At 42.8% G+C, this 21248-nt stretch overlaps 1 protein-coding gene across 22 annotated transcripts in view; it reads left to right on the top strand.

Moving 5' to 3' along the window:
• SLMAP (sarcolemma associated protein) overlaps positions 1–21248 on the top strand; it is a 200351-nt gene that overhangs the window by 130440 nt on the left and 48663 nt on the right. For 14 of the 22 annotated variants that reach the window (XM_050958433.1, XM_050958455.1, XM_050958435.1 and 11 more), the window contains 5 exons: positions 1469–1606; positions 2444–2612; positions 2700–2750; positions 3321–3371; positions 16421–16483. In XM_050958433.1, coding sequence (XP_050814390.1) covers positions 1469–1606; positions 2444–2612; positions 2700–2750; positions 3321–3371; positions 16421–16483 — 472 coding nt within the window. The remainder of the gene's footprint in view (positions 1–1468; positions 1607–2443; positions 2613–2699; positions 2751–3320; positions 3372–16420; positions 16484–21248) is intronic. The other 8 variants (XM_050958442.1, XM_050958441.1, XM_050958449.1 and 5 more) reach the window with 3 other exon arrangements.

Here is a 21248-nt window from a genome sequence, read left to right as displayed (position 1 = left end):
TGGAGGTTAGTGTGATCTTCCAAAGGTGGGGGCCTCTGCAGGTGAACCTGTTCACCAGGCAACACAGAAAATGCCATCTGTTCTGTTCGTTGCCTGGGCACAGTACAGGCTCCCTTTCCGATACCTTCCTGCTCTCGTTGGCAGGCCACCTACTGTACCCCTTTACAATGATTGCCTTGGTTCACAAGGTTCTCCTAAAAATCAAACGGGACAAGGCAAGAGTTATCCTGATAGCACTGTTATGGCCATGCCAGCATTGGTTCAGCATGCTTCTGGACCTCTCAGTGACAGCTACACTCTCACTGGTGTTCTTCAAGGACAAAGTCCAACTGCACCCTCATGCAGCCTTCTTGCCAAAAGTGGTGTCACAATTCCACCACAACCAGGTCATTTTTCTACTTGTCTTCTTCCCAAAAACCTCTCAAAAGCTGTGAGGAACCATGACTTGTACATTGGGTGTTAGGCAGATCCTCACTTTTGTATTGAGAATACAAGCCCTTCAGCAAATCCATGCAACTCTTCATGGCAGCAGTGGAAAGGATGAGAGGGCTACCTGTGTCAGCCTAAAGAATCATGTATGGATAACCACCTGTATTCAGGCTTGTTATGAACAGGTGAATATCCTGCCTGTAATTACTATGACTGCTCATTCCACAAGAGCCCAAGCTGCTTCAGCAGCATTCCTTGCGCAGATACCAATCCACGACATCTGCAGAGCCATGACCTAGTTGTCTCTTCATATCTTCAATTCATACTGCATCATCATCCAACAAGCCCAGGACAATGCCAGTTTCAGGAGAGCAGTGTTGCAGTCAGCATGTCCATGGATTCCAAGCCCACCTCCTGGGGAACTGCTTGTGAGTTACCTAGCATGAAATGAACATGAGCAAGCTCTTGGGGGAAAAAATGGTTACTAACCTTTCGTAACTGTTGTTCTTTGAGATGTGCTGCTCATGTCCATTCCATGACCCACCGTCCTACCCCTCTGTCGGAGTTACCAGCAAGAAAGAACTGAGAGGGTGCAAGGCCGACAGCACCCCTTATATTAGTGCATAAGTGTGCAACTCCAGAGGGCACTAGAGCCAGCGCAGTAGATACCAGTAAAGGAAAAATTTCCAGCAACAGTGCACGTGGCATGCACACAGCTAGCATGGAATGGATATCAGCAACACATCTCGAAGAACAGCAGTTAGAGCCTACTCTAATTTTTTCTTGCACACACAACTTGTTTCTCCACTTAATGTAGGATTGTAACATTCAATTTAAATGAGAATAAAGGTGTTTTTAAATAGGTAATATTTTTTGCCAAAACTTGATCTATCCATTTGGCCTTTATTAACAATTAGAAGCAAGGAGATTTTTAGATCATATTTCTTGTCATAAATTGAAACATTCAGTATCAAACTTCAATATCCATAAACTGTTGCTATTTTTTGGTTTTCACATGCACTAATTTTTTCCTTTATAGCGAAGTTTAAGTAACACTGAAGATGAATGTACTCACCTGAAAGAAATGAATGAGCGGACTCAGGAAGAATTAAGAGAATTAGCAAACAAGTACAATGGAGCTGTAAATGAAATTAAAGACCTCTCTGACAAACTAAAGGTCAGGACAGAACTTTATCTAACCTTCTGCAATTGTTAGCAATGCTAGAGTGCAAGGACAAAATAAAAACTAGTACACCTTTACCTCGATATAACGCTGTCCTCAGGAGCCAAAAATATTCTTACCGCGTTATAGGTGAAACTGCATTATATCAAACTTGCTTTGATCCACCGGAATGCGCAGCCCCGCCCCTCGGAGCACTGCTTTACCGCGTTGTATCCGAATTTGTGTTATATCAGGTTGTGTTATATCGAAGTAGAAGTGTAATAACATTCTCATGGTAACTTTTTTTTTTTATTATTATTATTATTATTATTATTATTATTATTATTTATTATTATTTTACCACCAGAGAGGAAGTGACATAGCTCTCTTTCAAGCTGGTAAATGACAATACAGACCTTTTTCATGAACCTAAGCATTTTGATTGGTGAAATGAGAAACTGAAGCAGTTAAGCTGTCCTAAAAAGTTCTTTGGACATCTGTGCTGTCCAAATAAAACTGAGATGTTTGTTCTCTTTTACTGTAAAATTATTGAAATTAGATTGTAAAACAAGGTATGTCTAGATGGACAGAGGCTTCTAGGACAAATGATGGAATAAATTGTTGTGGAATTACATTAAAGAAATGCAAATACAGGAGAAAATATATCCATATGAAATAAATAAGGTTTCCATGAACTTACTTCTGGAAATGGCTTTAAAGAAAATGTTTACAGATGGGTATTAAACTTACTTTATCAGAGTGGCTAAAAAGGGAGTCCCATCTGAATGTTCACTCACATGAAAATTAAGTGCATCATTGTCTTATAACTATTTTTTTCTGACATTTGAGCAGGTGGCAGAAGGAAGACAAGAGGAAATCCAACAGAAGGGGCAGGCAGAGAAAAAGGAATTGCAACATAAAATAAATGAAATGGAAGAGCGAGAACAAGAGCTTCAGGCAAAAATAGAAGCTTTGCAAGCGGATAATGATTTCACCAATGAACGGCTAACTGCTTTACAAGGTCAGTCAGCTAGTCAAAAATGCTTTGATTATATCTTTTTTTTCTTTTATTCTGTGAAATATCTTTTTCTTGGAATTCTGTTTACAGTACGGTTAGAACACCTTCAAGAGAAAACTCTTAAAGAACACAACAGCTTAGGTAGGTGTGATATTAATGTTCTTTGCTTAAAGCCGGATTTCATCTTTAAATTCTTTATCCTATTAATTTATATTATAGCAATTCTTATAATCTAAGTATTGCTGACAATAAGAAAAAAGCGTTAAAATTATGCGTTTGGCTGTTGTTTCCTCTTAATTGCTCATCATTAATTGCATCTGACGTGTTAAAAGTGAAAGTAATATCGATGTAACAAAATACCGGAAGAGGGCACTGCTATTTAAAATGTTCATTAAGTTTTTCTTTTGTTTATGGCTAGCTTGTGAACTCAAATATGTTTGTGTAGGAAATTGTGGTTAAAAAAAAAAATTACTTAATGGATGGTAATTTTTGGATGATAATTTTTGACACATTTGATCAATATGTGACAGGATCTGTCGTGCAAGAAAGTATTGTTAAATTGTATCATGTGTCCTAACATAGATTATTTGATTTGATTGTTGCTTCAATACTTAGGATAAGGAGGCAGTATGGAAAGCCAATTACATTTCACAGTGCTCTACATAAAATACTTGGCTTGAATCTAGAAATAATACCCTTTCTTAATCGTAGGCATACAAGTTGATGACTTCATACCTAAAATTAATGGGAGCGCAGAAAAAGGTAGTGTATCTTAAATAAAGACTAACTTTTTTCTTATAGTTTCTGTTTAAATTTGAACAAATTATATTTATTCTCTAAGATTTTGTTTTTAATATTTCCTGTTACTTTTTTTAAAACAAAAAAAAATGTAAATTGTCACCTGTTAAAAAGACAATCTTTTTGGTTAGATTCCAAATCTAGGTTTTGTAATAAGGCTTTTCAAAACCTAATGAGCCAAATCAGGAAGTAATAACTGAACTTTTCTTCAGATGGACTCCCACTGAATTAACAGGAAATCTGTCTGCCTAAGATGTCAGGATCCTGAAACTATGTTAGCAGAAATAATTTCATTACTTTTAATAAATCAGTGTAAACATTTTTGTACTTGCTTACTACCCAGACATTGTACCTTTCAGCTAGTAAGTCAGAAGAGGTAAGTAAATAGGTCTTACTAGAAGCAAGTGAATGTATCAAAGTCTACCTTGAGTGAAATATATAAGTATATAAACAACATAACTGGTTAAACTAAATAAGATTTTTAAAATGCAGTTTTTATTTAAGATGTTAATAAAACAGATACAGTAACCTCTTTTTTCCACAAATGAATTTAAAATGATTTTTTATGACCTGTGTCCCTTTAAGTTAAATACACTTTTTAAAGCTTTACTTTTTGGGGGTTTAATTACCTATATATTTAAGACTGGGATTGCTTTTTCCTGCTGTCAAAAAGTGTTCATTATCGCACCATATATAGTAATCAGCCCTAGGCTTTGACCATATACAGAGTGGTGCTCGTGTATGAGGCTAGAACTGGGCCTAGAATAGTTTATTATAAAGTGTTGGAAAAGACTTAAAATTTGCAATAAATAATCATAATTTAATTTTTTTGTCACATATATGAAAATATATATTATAAATGGTGCTAAAATGGAAAAAATATGTTTGCAGTAAAGGACTTCTAGAATAACCTAGTCTGGTGAATGCTGAAGATGTTCTTTTATCTGCCACACTAAATATTGATAGTTTGAAAGCATCATTGCTTTTGGTCACTAATCTTATTTAATAAACTGGTACATATTGGTTCAGATCCAATGCTTTTTAAAAATGTTCGTTCACCTTCTATAGAGTCAAAAAGATTGTTACTGCTAATACAGTATTTATTTTTTTCCTAATGGAATGAATTCTTCTATAGGGCTTAATCTTGGGAGTTTCGTTTTGCTTGCATATTAAGTATTTGTCATAACTTTTAGCATGCAGACTTATTTTTGTCAATAAAGCCCTCCATCATCTTTCAAGCATGAATTCTCCCTTTACCATGCTTAACCTTTCCCCCAGTGCTATTCCAGACAGGGTTCTGAAGTTCTACCATTTCCTCCTTTTATATTTATTGATGTTCTCTCTCCACTAATAGATTTCTTGCTGCCGTTAATGTACTTACTATATTGCATGACCTCCATGGAGATTGGTGATACTGTGAATTGTCCAGCAGAAAACACTTGTGTAGAGAGTTTGATTGACCAATGTCTGCAGCCTTTATAAGTGCCATATGCATTTTGAGGCAAACTTTAAAATAATATATACTGATCCTTTATTAGATTTGAATATAAACAGAGGCTTATTATATGAGGTTTGTAGCTGTCTCAGAATGTATGAAACACACATGGGGAAAACTTAGAGTAATACCTAAAGAAAGTGAAAGTGTGATGAACTTTACTTGTATGCTAAAGTCCCCTAAGTACCAGTTATCTCTCCTAACTCCATCCTGAATTCCAGATCCTAACTATGATGCACATTGTCTCTTATTCCTTAATGCTAACATCTTTTGTATATTTCTCTGACCTACTGCCAAGTCACTGGATTGGTTGTAAATTATTTTTTTTAAATGATGTAGGGTTCTGTCTTAGTGTCTAGAGTTTCAAAACTTTGGGATTTTAACCTTAGTGATATTTTAATAATTGTTTAAGAAAGCTCTTCAGAAGTAGTGTTGTTTTGAATCTCTAGAAAGCAATAACAATTTTTTTGCATAAGAAAGTGCATTCACATTTTTTAAAGTGAAATAATTGTTTTAAAACTGAAATGTCATGTTCAGTTATTGAAATTGTCATGTATCCTGTAGGAAACACTTTTGTGCACCATGGTTACTTTTAATCTTCATGCTATCCAAACCATGAGAAAATTGAGGGTTAGAATTTTTTTCAGAAAGTAATACACTATTTTGGACAAGAGTAGCTTAAAGCTAAGCTGAAATGTTTGTTTTTTTGTTTGGGGCTTTTATTTTGGGGGTGTGTGTGTGTGTGTGTGTTTTTGGTTTTTTTTAATTGTGAACTTCCAGATTACAAATGTATGTATTTTAGAACAAAAAAGTTGAAAGGAACTGTGTCAAATCTAGAAATTTTTCAGAGTAGTTTCAGGTAATGCACACACCAATTTTTATGGTTTTACAGCCATATTTTCATTTTAAAAATTCTCTCCCCATTGTTGTGACTGCAGTGCCACCTCTAAGCACTGAAAAATGATGAGCCAAGTCCCCAAATGTAAGAGTCAAATTGGTTTAAAAATGATATTTAGATAGATAAATTGTTGTTTTTTTGCTGGCTGTGGGTTTTTTCAACTCTGTGGGGAAGCCTCGCACCCCCAATTTGTACATGGTGATTTGAGGTTCAAAATTTAATCTAAATACATAATGGTTCCTGTTCGCCCTGTGCATACACCCTGGGCTTCTTTGTGTCCCTCTCCAAGGCCATGTAGGGCTCTGTGGGCGATCTGCCCTCATTTCCTTGTCAGTCACCTTGGCCTGAGATGGAGCATTAATGAGCCTTACTTTCTAAGTCTATTTAGCCTAGTTACCCTTCTTTATGATTTGATTTTTTTTCTTTAGTTATTTTATTTATTGTTATTTAGAAATTTAGGAGGACTTTCTCTCAATCCTTTTCCCCTTTGCGGAAGGGGACATTCCGCTCTGAATACTATTGACCCTGTTTCTGCAAGGCTCTCCTGGCTTCAGGCAGAACACCTCTTGCTGGGAGGCCATCCCAGTCAGTGACAGGCATTCCCATTGTATCTGGTGCTTGGGAGAGTCCCATATCTCACAAATGTGTTCCATCTGCTCCCCATTTAAAGGCAAAGCAAGGAGAAAGTGGGAGCTAAAACTGAGTCTCTTAATGATGAAGCATTCCTTCTATCCGGCCTCCGATCCAGACCAAGAGATCCCCCTGGACTTTGATTGCTGGAACACAGTGCTCCATCAACTATGGCATGTTCACCTTGATCTACCCAAGGTAAATCCATGGAGAAGACCCCTAGAAAAAGGAGTTATTCCCCACAGAAGGAGTTAATCTAAAAAAAAAATCTTGGTCCCTGCAGAGCAAGACCATGGCAGTGACCTCTCATCCCACTCTGGTTATGGCTGAGGCTCCAGATACTCTTGATACAATCCTGTGTCCAGGGCTCTAGGCTCAGCAGAGAAAAATGACCACAAGCATGCCTCAGTATTGAGACCTTCAGTGCTGCACAAGCCAGTCACTGCATCATGGAAGCCTCCCACCTCTGTGAGAATGGTACCCACAACTCCTTCAGTACTGTCTACATTTAAATTGGTCACTAAGATAACCTTGGTAGCGGGAAGACACCGTCATTAGTACCATCTACTTAGACCAGAGTAGACCTGCCAGAGCAGCATATAGCCTCAGTACTGACCACGTAACAGGGCCCTGCTCTTCAAATCCACCTATTACTCCATGAGTTCAGATTCTCAAGGTGTCTAGTTTTGAAGGAACTAGAGTCTCCCTTGTTAGTTGGTACTGAACGGTTATCAGTACCAAAACAAGCATGGTTGCTGAGGTCTGACCTTCTCCAAGTGCTGCTTGACTCTCCAACACCTTCAGAGAGTGATGAGGTCCACCTCTTGAAGAGGAGGAATTCCCCTCTGGTTTGAATATTTCCATAAACAGTTCACTGGCACCTCAGACAAAAGGATTTCCATCCTGACTCTCTTGACAAGAGCGGGGAGCTACACCAAAGATGGTCTATGTTTTCCCAACTTAGTTCAAGCACCAGTGGATACCACCCCCTATGAATTTTGGACCTCCTCAATGTCTGTACTGGTATCCTTGGGCTGCATAATGTCAGCAATTTTCCAATTACCCTAGTCTCTCCTGTGGGAATACAGGGAGAGATGCTCCCCTCCTCCAGTTGCTCTTCCTCCGCCACCTTCAGCACAAGAATCCTTTTGAGCAGCAGGAGGCCAGGGCAGATAGAGGTTAACAAATAAATATTTCTTAGTGTTCCCCATATGCAATGGTTATGCATCAGCTGTGGCTGATGATGCTTGCCACTTCCAAGCGTTAATGAAGCACATCATGGATTCTCACCAGATCCCCTTGGAAATGGTCAGGGAGTCACAACATAAGCTCTTGGACATTTTCCAAAGAACTCCCTCTACCTGTGTTGCCCTACCTGTTAATGAGGCCCTGTTGGATCCTCCTAAATCAATCTGGCACACCCCTGCGACAGTTCTGCCAATATGTAAATGGAAATATTATGTGCTGGCTTAAGACTTTGAATATTTGTTGTCTCATCCAACACCGAACTCCCTGGCTATGGAGGCAGTAAACCAATGTGGCAGACAACATAATGCAAAAGCTGCACCATATTATAAGGACCAAAAATGCCTGGATCTATTTATCAGAAAGACCTATTTATCCACGACTCTTCAATTTAGAACTGTGAAACTCTCCTGGTGAAATGCAATCCCTCAAATATGCTAAATTCACCACCTTTATTGGGCGCTTGCCAGCTGATCTGAATGACCCATTTCAGGCTATTATTACGAAGGTCAGTTGTTAGCTAGAGCATCACTACAGGCCTCATTAGATGCAGCCAATGCTGGAGCTAGATCCAAGATGCCAAACTGCTCAAAGATCCCACTCCACTTCATTCTCAGAATTTCAGAGACCTTATGAACCACCCAGGAAAAAGTCAAGGTTCCAGAGTACAAGACAACTTGCTTCCTCTGCACCCACTACTGAACTATCATTATCATCTGAGCATTAGTTTTGACAGTCTGCTCGAAGACCTGGAAATATCCGACAATATCAAGCTGCATATACATTTTACTGACCTTCAATACTTTGGAGGCTCTCTCCCATGCAGAAAGAATGTGGGAGAAACAATCAGATCAGACTAATACATGCTGGAGGTTATATCAGGGTTCGCTATCCATTTTACCTCCCTCCTCTATATTCAGCCCCCTTCCCCATCGCTCCTTAGGCCCCCCTCTCACAAGCATCTCTTAAAACAGAAAAGTTGATTCGCTTCTGCCAGTTGGTGCTGTACAAGGAACTATTTAGCACAGAGGAAAGGGGTTGTACTTCAGCTATTTTCTGTACCCAAAGAAGAATGAAGAATCAAGATCGATTTTTAATCGACGACAAACAACTTTATCAAGTCACAAAAATTCAGGATAGTGTGTCTCAGAGCTATAATTCCATCATTTTCAGTAGACCACTTGAAGTATCGAGTGCTTCCACTTGATCTTTCATCTGCCCCAAGTGTGTACTCAAATGTGCTGGCGGTGGGGCGCAGCTGACCTCTGACATCTGGGGATAATCATTTTTCCATACCTTGATGACTACTTAATGGCCGATCTTACAACTAGGTTTCCAGTGCCACAAAGATGATGAGATCACTGTTCTGCAAGCTAGAGTGGCAGCTTAACATCAAGAAATCCTCATTTGAGCCTGGTATTTGAGGGGAAAAAAAAAAAGTATATAGGAGCCTCCTTAGATGCTGTATCAGCCAGGGATTGTCTCCTTCCCACACCCCAACAGATTCTCAACATTGGTAAATCTCATCTCAAAGATTCATATCAGGCCACAGACATCAATATGACATTGTCTTCAATTACTCAGATACATGGCAGGCTGCCTTTGTGATGCCATGTCCCAGGCTCTGCCTTCAGTATTTCCAGGGTTGGTTCAGAACTGTGTGTTGTTTTTTTTTTCTGAACAAAGACAGCCTAAACAAGTTAGTGTTGGTCCCTCATCAGATACAAGACTTTCAGTTGCTGGAGGAACCCAGATAACGTCTGACCAGAGATTTGGTTTGTTCAGCCTCCTCCCTGTATCACCATAATGACAGATGCATCTCTGAGGGGCTGGGGGCACACTTAGGGACCTTCAGCACCCAGGGCAAAGAGTCTTTCCAAGAGAGACAACTACATATTAGGCTCTTTGAGCTGAGGGCAGTCAGAAATGCCTGTATCCACTTCCTACCATTAATCAAGAGCAAGTCCATAAAAATCCTCATGAACAACATAGTTTGCATGTTCTATATCAGCCAACAAAAAGGACCAGGTCCCCCTTCCCTTTGTGATGAAGCAGTTAAGCTCTGGAACTGATGTATAGCCAATTGCATCCTTATTTCAGCAATTTTACCAAAACAGGACAGGTTAGCAGACTGCCTCAGCAGGCATTTCTCATAGGAATATAAATGGGATTTGGAACCTCTGATTTTTTTCAATCAAATTTTTCTGACTTAGTGGGTTCCAAAAATAGATCTTTGCCATTGTGACCAACAAAAAAATGCAAACATTTTTCTCAAGGAAGGGGATTGGGTCCTTTTCTCTTTGGGAGTTGGCATCCTTGTTCCATGAACAAAGAAGTCTTCTATATGGTTTTCCCCCCATGTCCCTGATTTTGAATGTAATGAACAAGATCAAGCATGACAAAGCCAGAATTGTATTAATAGTCCCAAAATGGCCCAGACAGATGTGGTATCCTTATCTGATTCACCTAGCCATCTGTCAGGCAATCAGCCATCTGTCCATTCCTCATCTTCTTTCCCAGGATGCCAGCCTTACTCTTCATCCCAACTTGAAGATACTCTATCTCAAGGGTTGGCTCTTTGATGGTTCATGGGACTAGAGTCAATTTATTCTAAGGAGGTACACCAGGTATTACTAAGAATAGGAAAGATTCCATGAGATACTTACCTCTAAAAGAGAGAGAGTTTCAGTCTGAGGTGTGTCCAGAGAAGTGTTCCACCTGTTGATTATTCCCTCGCAATCATACCTTGATTACCTCCTAGACTAGAGCTAAAAAAGAGGACTATCCATGAGCTCTATCAGGGTCCACTTGGTGGCTATAACAGCCTTCTATTCAGCGGTTGAGGGATTCTTAGTCTTCTCCCATCCTACAACTGTAAGGTTTCTGAGAGGATTGGGGAATCTTTTCGCCCAAGTTAAGAAACCTACTCTTATTTGGGATTTTGATTTAGTACTTTGATACCTTATGGGCTTTCCCCCCCTTGAGCCAATGACTACCTGTTCTCTTGTTAATTTATCTCCGATGGCAGCCTTTCTGGAGACCATCGCCTCTGTTTCTAGGGTTGGAGAAATAGGGGCCCTAATGACAGATCCTCCATTTTGCAGTATTTTTCAAGGACAAATTTTCATTACATCCCATGCCTAAAATTTTTACCCAAGGTTTCATCTGAGTTTCACATGAACCAAGCTTTCCACCTTCTGGTTATTTCACAAAGTCCAGAGAGGATGTCATTTTGCACACTTCGATTGTTAGGAGGGCATTAGCTTTTTATGTGGACAGAACTAAGTCATTTAGGAAGTCACCCAGACTGTTCATGTCTATTGCGGATAGCTCCAAAGGTGGAGACTCTCCAAGTGGATTTCTGTCTGTATCACATTTGCTATAAATTTACAGACATATGAACTTGTCCTAGAATGTTGGCCCATTCCACAAAATCTCTGTCTACATCTATGGCATTGCTCAAGAATGTTCCTGTTCTGGATACGTGTAAGGCTACCGTGTAGATTTCCATACATACCAGTTCTTCTTTGAGTGCTTGCTCATATCGATTCCAATTAGGTGTGTGCGCGCTGCGTGCACGATTGTCAGAGAATTTTTACCCTAGCAACACCCGGTGGGTCGGTTGTGGAGCCCCCTGGAGTGGCTCCTTCATGGTGCTGGATATATACCCCAGCCGACTCAGCGCCCCCTCAGTTCCTTCTTACCACCCGTGACAGTCGCTGGAACTGTGGAGCGTGGCATAGCTCTCCACTGTCCCTAGCTTTTACTTCCCGGTTTAGATATGTTCTTGTTCTTAGTAGTTATATAGTTATAGATTTAGTGTAATACAGTAGTTGATAGTTATAGAGTTATAAGTGAAGTTAGCGGGCTGGAAGGGGTCCCTCCCTGACTTCCTCCCGGCGTGCCACCTGGGCTAATGCCCAGGGCTCTGGGCTTTAAGCCGTGCTCAGCCTGTTCGAAGCCTATGCCAACGGGAGATCCCCATGACTCTTGTTTAAAGTGCCTCAGGGAGTCTCACCAGACCAAAAAGTGCAAGATCTGTAAGGCTTTCAGGCCTCAAACCAAAAAGGAGTGGGACTTTAGACTCAAACAGGCGCTTCCTTCGCTTTGTGGTAAACCACAAACATTACCAGTTTGCCATCCTTCCCTTCGGGCTGTCCACGACTCCAAGAGTGTTCACCAAACGTATGGCCATTGTGGCAGCCTACCTTCATCGACAATGAATACAGGTGTTCCATATCTCAATGACTGGCTCATTCGGGGCCACACCAGGGAAGAAGTGCAATCCCACGTCCAATTTATCCTAGGCACCTTCCACCAACTGAGCATCTTACTCAACAGAGAAGTCAACTCTGGAACCATCCCAGAGAATAGAGTTTATCGGGGCAGTCTTAGACTCCAGACTTGCCTGCGCTCTCCTGACGGACACTCATTTTCAGGCTATCGCAAACATCATCCGCAGCTTCCAAAGCTTTCCGACTTCCACGATAAGGACGTGCCTCGGCCTTCTGGGGCACATGGCATCATGCACTTATGTAACCAGACATGCCAGACGTTGGCTTCGCCCGTTTCAGGCCTGGGTATCAATGGTGTATCATCCAGGTTGGGACAGCCTGAACATGATGGTCACGGTTCCGGAATCGGTCTTGACCTCCCTCAGCTACTGGCTGAACCACATGTCGGTGTGTGAAGGGGTACCATTTCACACCCCACAACCTTCCTTATACCTTGTCACAGACGCATCATCTCTGGGCTGGGGCACCCACCTCGGGGAACACCAGACGCAGGGCCTTTGAACCGCATCCAAACTAACTCTGCACATGAATGTTCGAGAACTGATGTCTAGCATGTCAGGCGTTTTGCGGTCTCCTACGTGGCCGTTGTGTGGCAGTCCTCACAGACAACACCATGGCCATTTTCTACATCAACAAGCAAGGGGGAGCTCGGTCGTCCCCCCTATGCCAGGAGGCCATTCGCCTTTGGGAGTTTTGCATAGTCCACTCAATACATCTGATGGCGTCATTTCTCCCAGGAGTCCAGAACACGCTGGCAGACCGTCTCAGCAGGTCATTCCAAACTCACGAGTGGTTAGTTCATCCAGATGTCATCCACTCCATCTTACGGAGGTAGGGGTTTCCCCAGATCGACCCATTCACGTCGCGCATCAATTGGCACTTCCAAGTGTTCTGTTCTCTCCAAGGACGCTCTCAGGGCTCCCTATCAGATGCTTTCCTACTTCCGTGGACAGACCAGTTGTTCTGTGCCTTCCCTCCATTCGCCTGGTCCATGGGGTCCTGCTCAAGCTGCGCAGGGACAAGGCATGCATGATTCTGGTCACACCAGCATGGCCAAGGCAGCACTGGTATACCATGCTCCTGGAGTTGTCAGTAGAGCCTCCGATCACGCTCCCACTGTGGCCAGACCTGATCTCCCAGGACCATGAACGACTTTGTCACCCCGACCTGCAGTCGCTCCACCTTTCAGCTTGGATGCTATATGGCTGACTCGGGCGGAGTTACTGTGCTCATAATCCGTGCAGCAGGTTCTATTAGGCAGCAGGAAACTCTCCACACGGACCACCTACTTAGCCAAATGGAAGCGCTTCTCCTGTTGGTGCGAGCATCACTCAATGCCCCCCTTGCAGGCATCACTACCACTTATACTGGACTATCTCCTATCCCTAAAGCAGCAGGGCCTGGCATTATCATCTGTCAGGGCGCACCTGGCTGCTATTTCGGTGTTCCATCCAGGAGAACATGCTTCCTTGGTTTTTTCTAAGCCAATGGTCGTTAGATTCCTAAAGGGCTTAGATCGACTATACCCACAACAGCGTCAACAGGTTCCGGCTTGGGACCTTAACCTGATCCTTTCCAGGCTCACGGGGCCCCCGTTCGAGCCAGTGACTACATGCACACTCCTTTATCTATCTTGGAAGACAACCTTCCTTGTAGCCATCACTTCAGAGCCATCACTTCTGAAATCAGAGCCCTCACATCGGAACTTCTGTATAGTCTTCCTTAAAGACAAGGCACAGCTTCGCCCCTACCGTGCCTTTCTCCCCAATGTGGTATCAGCTTTTCATGTGAACCAGGATATCTTGCTCCCAGTCTTCCATCCAAGCCACATGCTGCGCGGCAAGATCAGTGTATGCACTCTCTGGATGTTCGCAGGGCCCTCGCATTCTATATCGAGCGTACGAAGCCGTTTAGGAAGACGACTCAACTTTTCATTGCAGTGGCTGACCGGATGAAAGGCCTACCAGTTTCCTTGCAACGTCCTTGGATCACGTCCTGTATTTGTGCTTGCTACGACTTGGCCGGTGTCCCGATGCCATGCCTCACCGCCCACTCCACAAGAGCTCAAGCCTCCTCAACCGCTGTCCTGGCACAAATTCCAATCCATGAGATCTTAGAGCGGCGGTTTGGTCATCCATTCATACCTTTGCCACTCACTATACGTTAGTACAGCAGTCTAGAGACGATGCCACATTTGGCTCAGTGGTTCTGCACTCAGCGATGTCTCACTCTGACCTCACCGCCTAGGTAAGGCTTGGGAGTCACCTAGTTGGAATCGATTTTAGCAAGCACTCGAAGAAGAAAAGACTGTTACTCACCTTTTTTAACTGTTGTTCTTCGAGATGTGTTGCTCATATCCCTTCCAAACCCGCCCTCCTTCACCACTATCGGAGTAGCTGGCAAGAAGGAACTGAGGGAACGCTGGGTCGGCTGGGGTATATCCAGCGCCATGAAGGTGCCACTCCAGGGGGCTCCACAGCCAACCAACCAGGTATTGCTAGGGTAAAAATTCTCCGATTGTGCACGCGGTGCGCGCGGACCTAATTAGAATGGATATGAGCAACACATCTCGAAGAACAACAATTACAAAGGTGAGTAACTGTCTTTTTTCTAAATCAGATACTGCTGTTAAAAAGGTTGTATTGTCTTCAGTCATAGACTTGATGCTGAAACTCCCTCCTTCCGCTGGAGGTACTGCTTGGTAGTCACCTGAAGTGGAGCGCCCAAAGGGACACTACTGGAAGAAGGAGGGGTTAACTCACCTTTATGCAGTAACTGGAGTTCTTCAAGATGTGTGATCCTGTGGGTAATCCACCATGTGTCCTCCTTACCCTCTACCTTAGAGTTTTCTCTGGGGACTTCATAGTAGAGAAGGAACTCTGGGCAGTTTGCCCACACAGCCTTATATAACTTCGGAGTGGGGCACAAAGTCCATGCACAGGCCAAATAGGCACTACTTCTAAAAATCTCTGATTAAAGGTGCAAGAGGTATGAGCACCCCTGAAGTGGAGCACCCATAGAAGGACACAATTCAAAGAACTCCAGTTACTGCACAAGGTGTGAGTAAGCTCTCCTTCTTTCCCTCTATCTATCTAGAAAAGATAGGCAGCTGCCCCACTCACATTCTCCATCATGCTTCCCCCAGTCGCCTGTCATCCACTTCCGCTCTGTATTCACTATTCCTCCCCCCATATTTCCATTCCTTTTTCTGTAATACAAAGAATAATAGAGGCCCCAACAGAGGTCAGAGCCTTGTTCCATGTGGTACTATTCGTATGTAATAAAAGACAGACAGTGCCTGACCCAAAGAGCTTACAAGCTAAACAGTAAAGATATTGTGTGAAGAAGGAATTATTATTATCCTCATTTTATGTACAGGGAACTGAGCCTTGCAAGAACTGTGATTTGACCATGGTTACAGAAGTCTTTGGCAGAGCTGGGAATTGAACCCACTGCAGGACATTACACACAAGACCATTGTGTTTCAAAGAAATCTAATTGTGTTTTATTGTGTTCTTTTGGTTGGAGTCTCATTACAAGGAAAAATAACATTTGCCAACGTAAAAAAACAAAACTGATTTTGTGTGTATGTGTTTTCAAATTTTAGGAGGGATTACAATTGAAGAGTAAAGAAAAAAATCACTTTCGCTCTAAAAGGACTTTTTAAAATGAGGATAAACATATTCAAATTAAGAATAAAATATGTAAAATTGTTTCTTTTTTCTCTTAGTGCAAGGATTTAATATCTTTTTTGTTCAGAACTAATAGTATACTCATGGTAGGGACTGCTTGCCTCTCAATGCTATGGGGTTTGATATTTCAGTAAACTGCACTGTAAGAAAGTGTCGAGGATTGCATCATCTTGTATATTCTGAATTGATTTTTAATTTGTCTGTTGGTGAACACTGAGTTAAATCTTTTTGATGCAACTATAAATTTGCCAGTGGAGGGGGGGGAGAGAGAGAGAGAGAGAAATTTATGACCTAGCTAAACTGAAATTGGTGTTCTAGTTGCTGCTAAATGTAGGAATTTTTGTAAAATGAATCAGTTACTAAACTTGTTAAGTAAAGATTTTTAGAAATAGTATTATAATTCTTGAGGTAAATATTTTTCATTCATTTTCATTAACAACTTTCATAGAGTTTAGTATTAAAGTTTACACTTTAAAAATTGAACATACTTTTAATTGAATATACTAAGGATACTTGCCCAATATTTTCTGCAACCAGGTCTAAAAAACAATGTATATAATTTCTAATCTCCAAAAATAATTCTTAACTATTTCAACAGAAAATGTCTTGTCTGCTTGTATATTAGGTTGATCCACTATAATGAAATCTGAGAATAACGCCGAATTTACAAATATTTTAATATATATTTCAGATTTTATAGTTAAATCAGTTCTAAGATGATGAGGACATGTAAACTGAAGTGTTTCTTTCTTTACTAGAGCACTTTCTTTCAAAGAGTGGAGGGGACTGCACTTTTATTCATCAGTTCATAGAGTGCCAGAGTGAGTACAGAGCATTCATCACGTTGACTTTAAAACAAAAAAACAAAATATCAAAAATGTTACTTGAAAAATACATTTGTCAGTACTACTTAATATTTCTGCAGTAGTGGAAATGTGCTGTAAGTATAGAATTATGGCATTATGAACTCCAGCAAAACTGACTCTCTTTAAGAGTAGGAGATATCTTTGTTGCTTTTGTAAAGTGCTGAGCACATGATCTGTGTTTAACACTTAATCTATGATTACTTTCTATCAGCGAGAGAGTGTGAGTGCCACAATGTTGCCGTGTGTGTGTTAAGATTGACCTAATTTTGTAACATTGATGGAAAATAAGAAAAGCTGGAAGCCTGACTAACATTGCCAATTAAAATAAACATTGCAGCCTGCAGCAGACAGATAGGGATGAGGTAATGGTGCCTGTTGTCTCTTCTCTGTTTAGCATTATATATTTAATTTCTGATAATTTTAAAGTTTTATAATGCAGCTTGCGCTAGATAAAGTGTGACTGCAAGAACAAAACTATAAGAGACTGGTATTTTCATGTGGAAAGATAAGATTTTCCATAGCATGCAAAGAAATGGAGCATAAGTGCTTACCACTGATCTTGTAGGGGGTCAGGTAATTTTTGTGCTTGAGGTGAAAAACTTGCTTTTCAAAGCAAATGACTTTGAGGATTATTAGTAGAGAAGCAGTCATGTCTGCATGGAGCAAATTTTTAAGGAAAAACTCCATTTCTTCTTAGTTTGTTCTGTGAGCTGGGACAGGAGCACCAGTTGGGGGGAAACCTGAACGCTCTATGAAAGCATAGCTGGAATATAGAACTTTTTTTAATAACATGGAGACCCCAGAAGGAACAATGCTTCCCCCTCCCCCCTACTACTGTTGCGCTAGGAAGGATTTTACAAAATTTGTTAGGTGTAACTTTAAACATTTAAATTAAATTATGAATTAATAGAGCTGAGAGAAGTGCTCAGAAACAGAAGTGAGGCAATAATTTTCTTTGACTACAAAAATCAATTGTTATGCATGTTGACTGCTGTTGTGTTTCTTAGATTCACTGCCAAAATGTAATGAACATCGCATAGTATGACTTTATTGGTGTGTTTCTGCTTTTTAAGGCATGGAATACAATATTATAAATTTTATTTATATCTGAATACTCTTAATGCCCATTTCAGAAGACCTAAGAAAAATTATCAATAAACCAAAATACCAAAAAGTAAATACAGGTTAATTCCTTTTAAAAATGGCATGGGCTGTGTCTTCCAAAACTTTTGGGACTGATCCAAAATTTCTCAAGTGGAGACTTAAAAAGAAAATTATCCTCAGTAGTTTTAAGCTTGGTAGAGATTCCTCAAGGCTCCTCTTTCTAACAGAGGGCATAATAAAAGTGAGCTTGCTCGTCTAATTGGTGAAGTCAACTTCATTTTCAGTGGTATGATGTATGCGCTGTTTGTTCTTTTAGCTAATTAAAATTGTATATTAATTGACATCTTAGCACGAGATGTGCAAACTAAAGTTGATGAGCACTTCTGTCTATAAGGATACAAAAGTGATCATCTTGATTTAACTACAAGATTTCAACATGCCTTTGAAGTAAGCGAGAGAAGAAAATAAAAGATAAAACTTATTGAAAGTGGGGAGAATCTGATAGCTGAAAACACCAAACTTCAAGAACTCGATCAAATAGAGGAGCCTAAGGGAATTTACAGCAAAATCCTCATTCAATTACAATGGAAATTAGGCATCTAGTTCCCTTAAGCTCCTTTGAAAATCCCAGCCTCTGCTAGCCTTAAGATTTGGGTCACACTATCTGAAAAGTTTTTTGTGAAACCCTGTTTTGAATGGTCTGGGAGGAACAGTAGCTTGATATATTTGTTGTTTGCTCCTCACCTATTCCCTCCATTTCTTGCTGCTTTTTGTATTAACTGCTGGACTGCTTCACTGTATTTATAAGATGAAATCCTGGTCACTTTGAAGTCAGTGGTAAAACTCTCATAGATTTCGGTAGGGCCAGGATTTCACCTTTTCAGCCTTTTGTTAGGTGTGTAGTGATACACTGCTGTTATTAATGTGGGACACTTAATTATACCAAAAGTGGTGAAAACACTATGCAGATAAGAGAAAGTGATGCAACGTGCAATTTTCTCCCTATTTTAAGCTTCGCCTCTTTTTTCTCCCATTGGTATTTTAACCTTTGCTTCTGTGCTTTTTTTAAATAAAAGTGGGTATATTTTATATATGACTAACTTTTCCCTTAAACTTTTAACAAAGTTTTTTATTTTTAAAAGTGGAAATTTCTTTTAATTATTTTAATGGTTATTTCTAATATTTTCATAAATAACATATGGGACATATTAAAGGTGACCTGCAAAGGGGAAAATTGGGCTAATGTCCTTTTGCTTCTTTCTGATTTATTAAATGTGCTTGAAGTTTTGTCTACCCTGGAAGACTCTCTAATGCTTTGACTGAATATTAATAAAATGATGATGCTTTAAGAGTTACTTGTGAGCAATTAAGAGGGGAAAGGGTTTTTAGTCAGACTGCAAACATGTGGGATAATTTTTTAACTCCTATATAACTTCAGACACTGGCACTTTGGATAAAAGGTGTTCTTGTTAAAAATTGAACATGTTTATTGTGCGCTGTTGCATCTGAACTGTTCTGAGCAACAAAAGACTACTTCTTCTTCGAGTGATTGCTCATATCCATTCCAGTTAGGTGTACGCGCCGCGCGTGCACATTCGTCGGAAAACTTTTACCCTAGCAACTCAGTGGGCCGGCAGGTCGCCCCCTAGAGTGGCGCCACCATGGCGCTCGATATATACCTCTGCCGGCCCACCCGCTCCTCAGTTCCTTCTTACCGCCCGTGTCGGTCGTTGGAACAGTGGAGCGCGGCTTAGCTGACCTCCACTTCCCTAGCTACTCGTATTTCTCGTATATAGTTACGCAGTTATAACCCTTTTATTTATATATTTGTATAGTTATACGTTTTCTTTGCTAACATGGTTAGTTTAGTTAGCGGGGTTCGGGAAGTAGCCCCTTCCATGAACCCGGTCCCGGAGCCCATGCGGGGCTCACCGGTTTTTCGAATGGGCCGGCGTGCCAGAAGCCGCGGCCGAAGGGAGATCCACACGACTCCTGTTTCAAGTGCCTCAGGGAATCACACTTGACAGCTAAGTGCCCCATTTGCAAGGCTTTTAAGCCGAGAACAAAACGGTGTGGGATTTTCACTTACCCCTCCACCTGGGGCGCCGAGCGATGATCAAGCGGCGGGCAGTAGCGCCTCCTTGGCACCGGACCCCGCCGATACTACCAAGGCCTTTCGGCACCGGCCGTCGCCGGCACCGATATCGGCTCGGCACCGCTCCCTTCTTCCGAGGTCGAGAGAGCCTACGATTCCTGCTGGTGCCTGATGGCTCCCCGGCACGCGCCGTGGTTGAGACCCCCTGCTCCTGCTGCTTCCGTGCCATCTGCATCGCAGCCAGGGAGCTCGTCTAAGTTGGATTACCTGGCACCGACACCTGCAGAGGCACCGATGACGTCGACACCGTCGTTTCCAGTCCCCCAGGGCCACGGAATCCGGTGCCTGGCAGCTCCCCGGCACGCGCCGTGGTAGAGCTTACTGCTCCTGCTGCTTCCGTGCCAACGGCACCGCAGCCAGAGAGCTCATCTAAGACGGATCACCCGGCACCGATGACGTCGGCACCGTCGATCCCGGTCCCACGAGGGCCGTGGAATCCGGTGCCTGACGGCTCCCCGGCACGCGCCGTGGTTGAGCTCCTGCTCCTGCTGCTTCCGTGCCAGCGGCACTGCAGCCAGTGAGCCCGTCTAGGTCGGATCGCCCGGCACCAACACCTGCTGAGGCATCGACGACGTCGGCACCGTCGATCCCAGTCCCGTAAGGGCCGTAGAATCCGGTGCCTGACGGCTCCCCGGCACGCGCCGTGGTTGAGCTACTGCTCCTGCTGCTTCCGTGCCAGCGGCACTGCAGCCAGTGAGCCCGTCTAGGTCGGATCGCCCGGCACCGACACCTGCTGAGGCATCGACGACGTCGGCACCGTCAATCCCGGTCCCGTAAGGGCCGTAGAATCCGGTGCCTGACGGCTCCCCGGCACGCGCCGTGGTTGAGCTACTGCTCCTGCTGCTTCCGTGCCAGCGGCACCGCAGCCAGAGAGCTCGTCTGAGTCAGATCGCCCGGCACCGACGCCTGCTGCGGCACCGATGACGTCGGCACCGCCGATCCCGGTCCTACGAGGGCCGTTAGGATCCGGTGCCTGACGGCTCCCCGGCACGCGCCGTGGTTGAGTTACTGCTCATGCTGCTTCCGTGCCAACGGCACCGCAGCCAGAGGGCTCCTCTGAGTCGGATCGCCCGGCACCGACGTCTGCTGCGGCACCGATGACGTCGGCACCGTCGGTCCCGGTCCCACGAGGGCCGTTAGGATCCAGGGCCTGAGGGCTCCCCGGCACGCGCCGTGGTTGAGAGCCCTGCTCCTGCTTCCGTGCAACCTGCATCGCAGCCAGAGGGCTAGTCTCGGTCGGATTGCCCAGCACAGACGCCTCTGAGGCACCGACAATGTCGGCACCGTCGATTCCGGTCCCACAAGGGCTATCGAATTCGGTGCCTGACGGCTCCCCGGCACGCGCCGTGGTTGAGCTTATTGCTCCTGCTGCTTCCGTGCCGACGGCACCGCAGCCAGCCAGCTTATCTAACTCGGATCGCCCGGCACCGAACCTCGGTACCGTCAACCCCGGTCCCACAA

Source organism: Gopherus flavomarginatus, chromosome 6 (assembly GCF_025201925.1).
Source record: "Gopherus flavomarginatus isolate rGopFla2 chromosome 6, rGopFla2.mat.asm, whole genome shotgun sequence".
Taxonomy (NCBI): domain Eukaryota; kingdom Metazoa; phylum Chordata; order Testudines; family Testudinidae; genus Gopherus; species Gopherus flavomarginatus.
The sequence above is the reverse complement of the archived record's forward strand: the minus strand, read 5'-3'. Positions and strand labels throughout refer to the sequence as shown.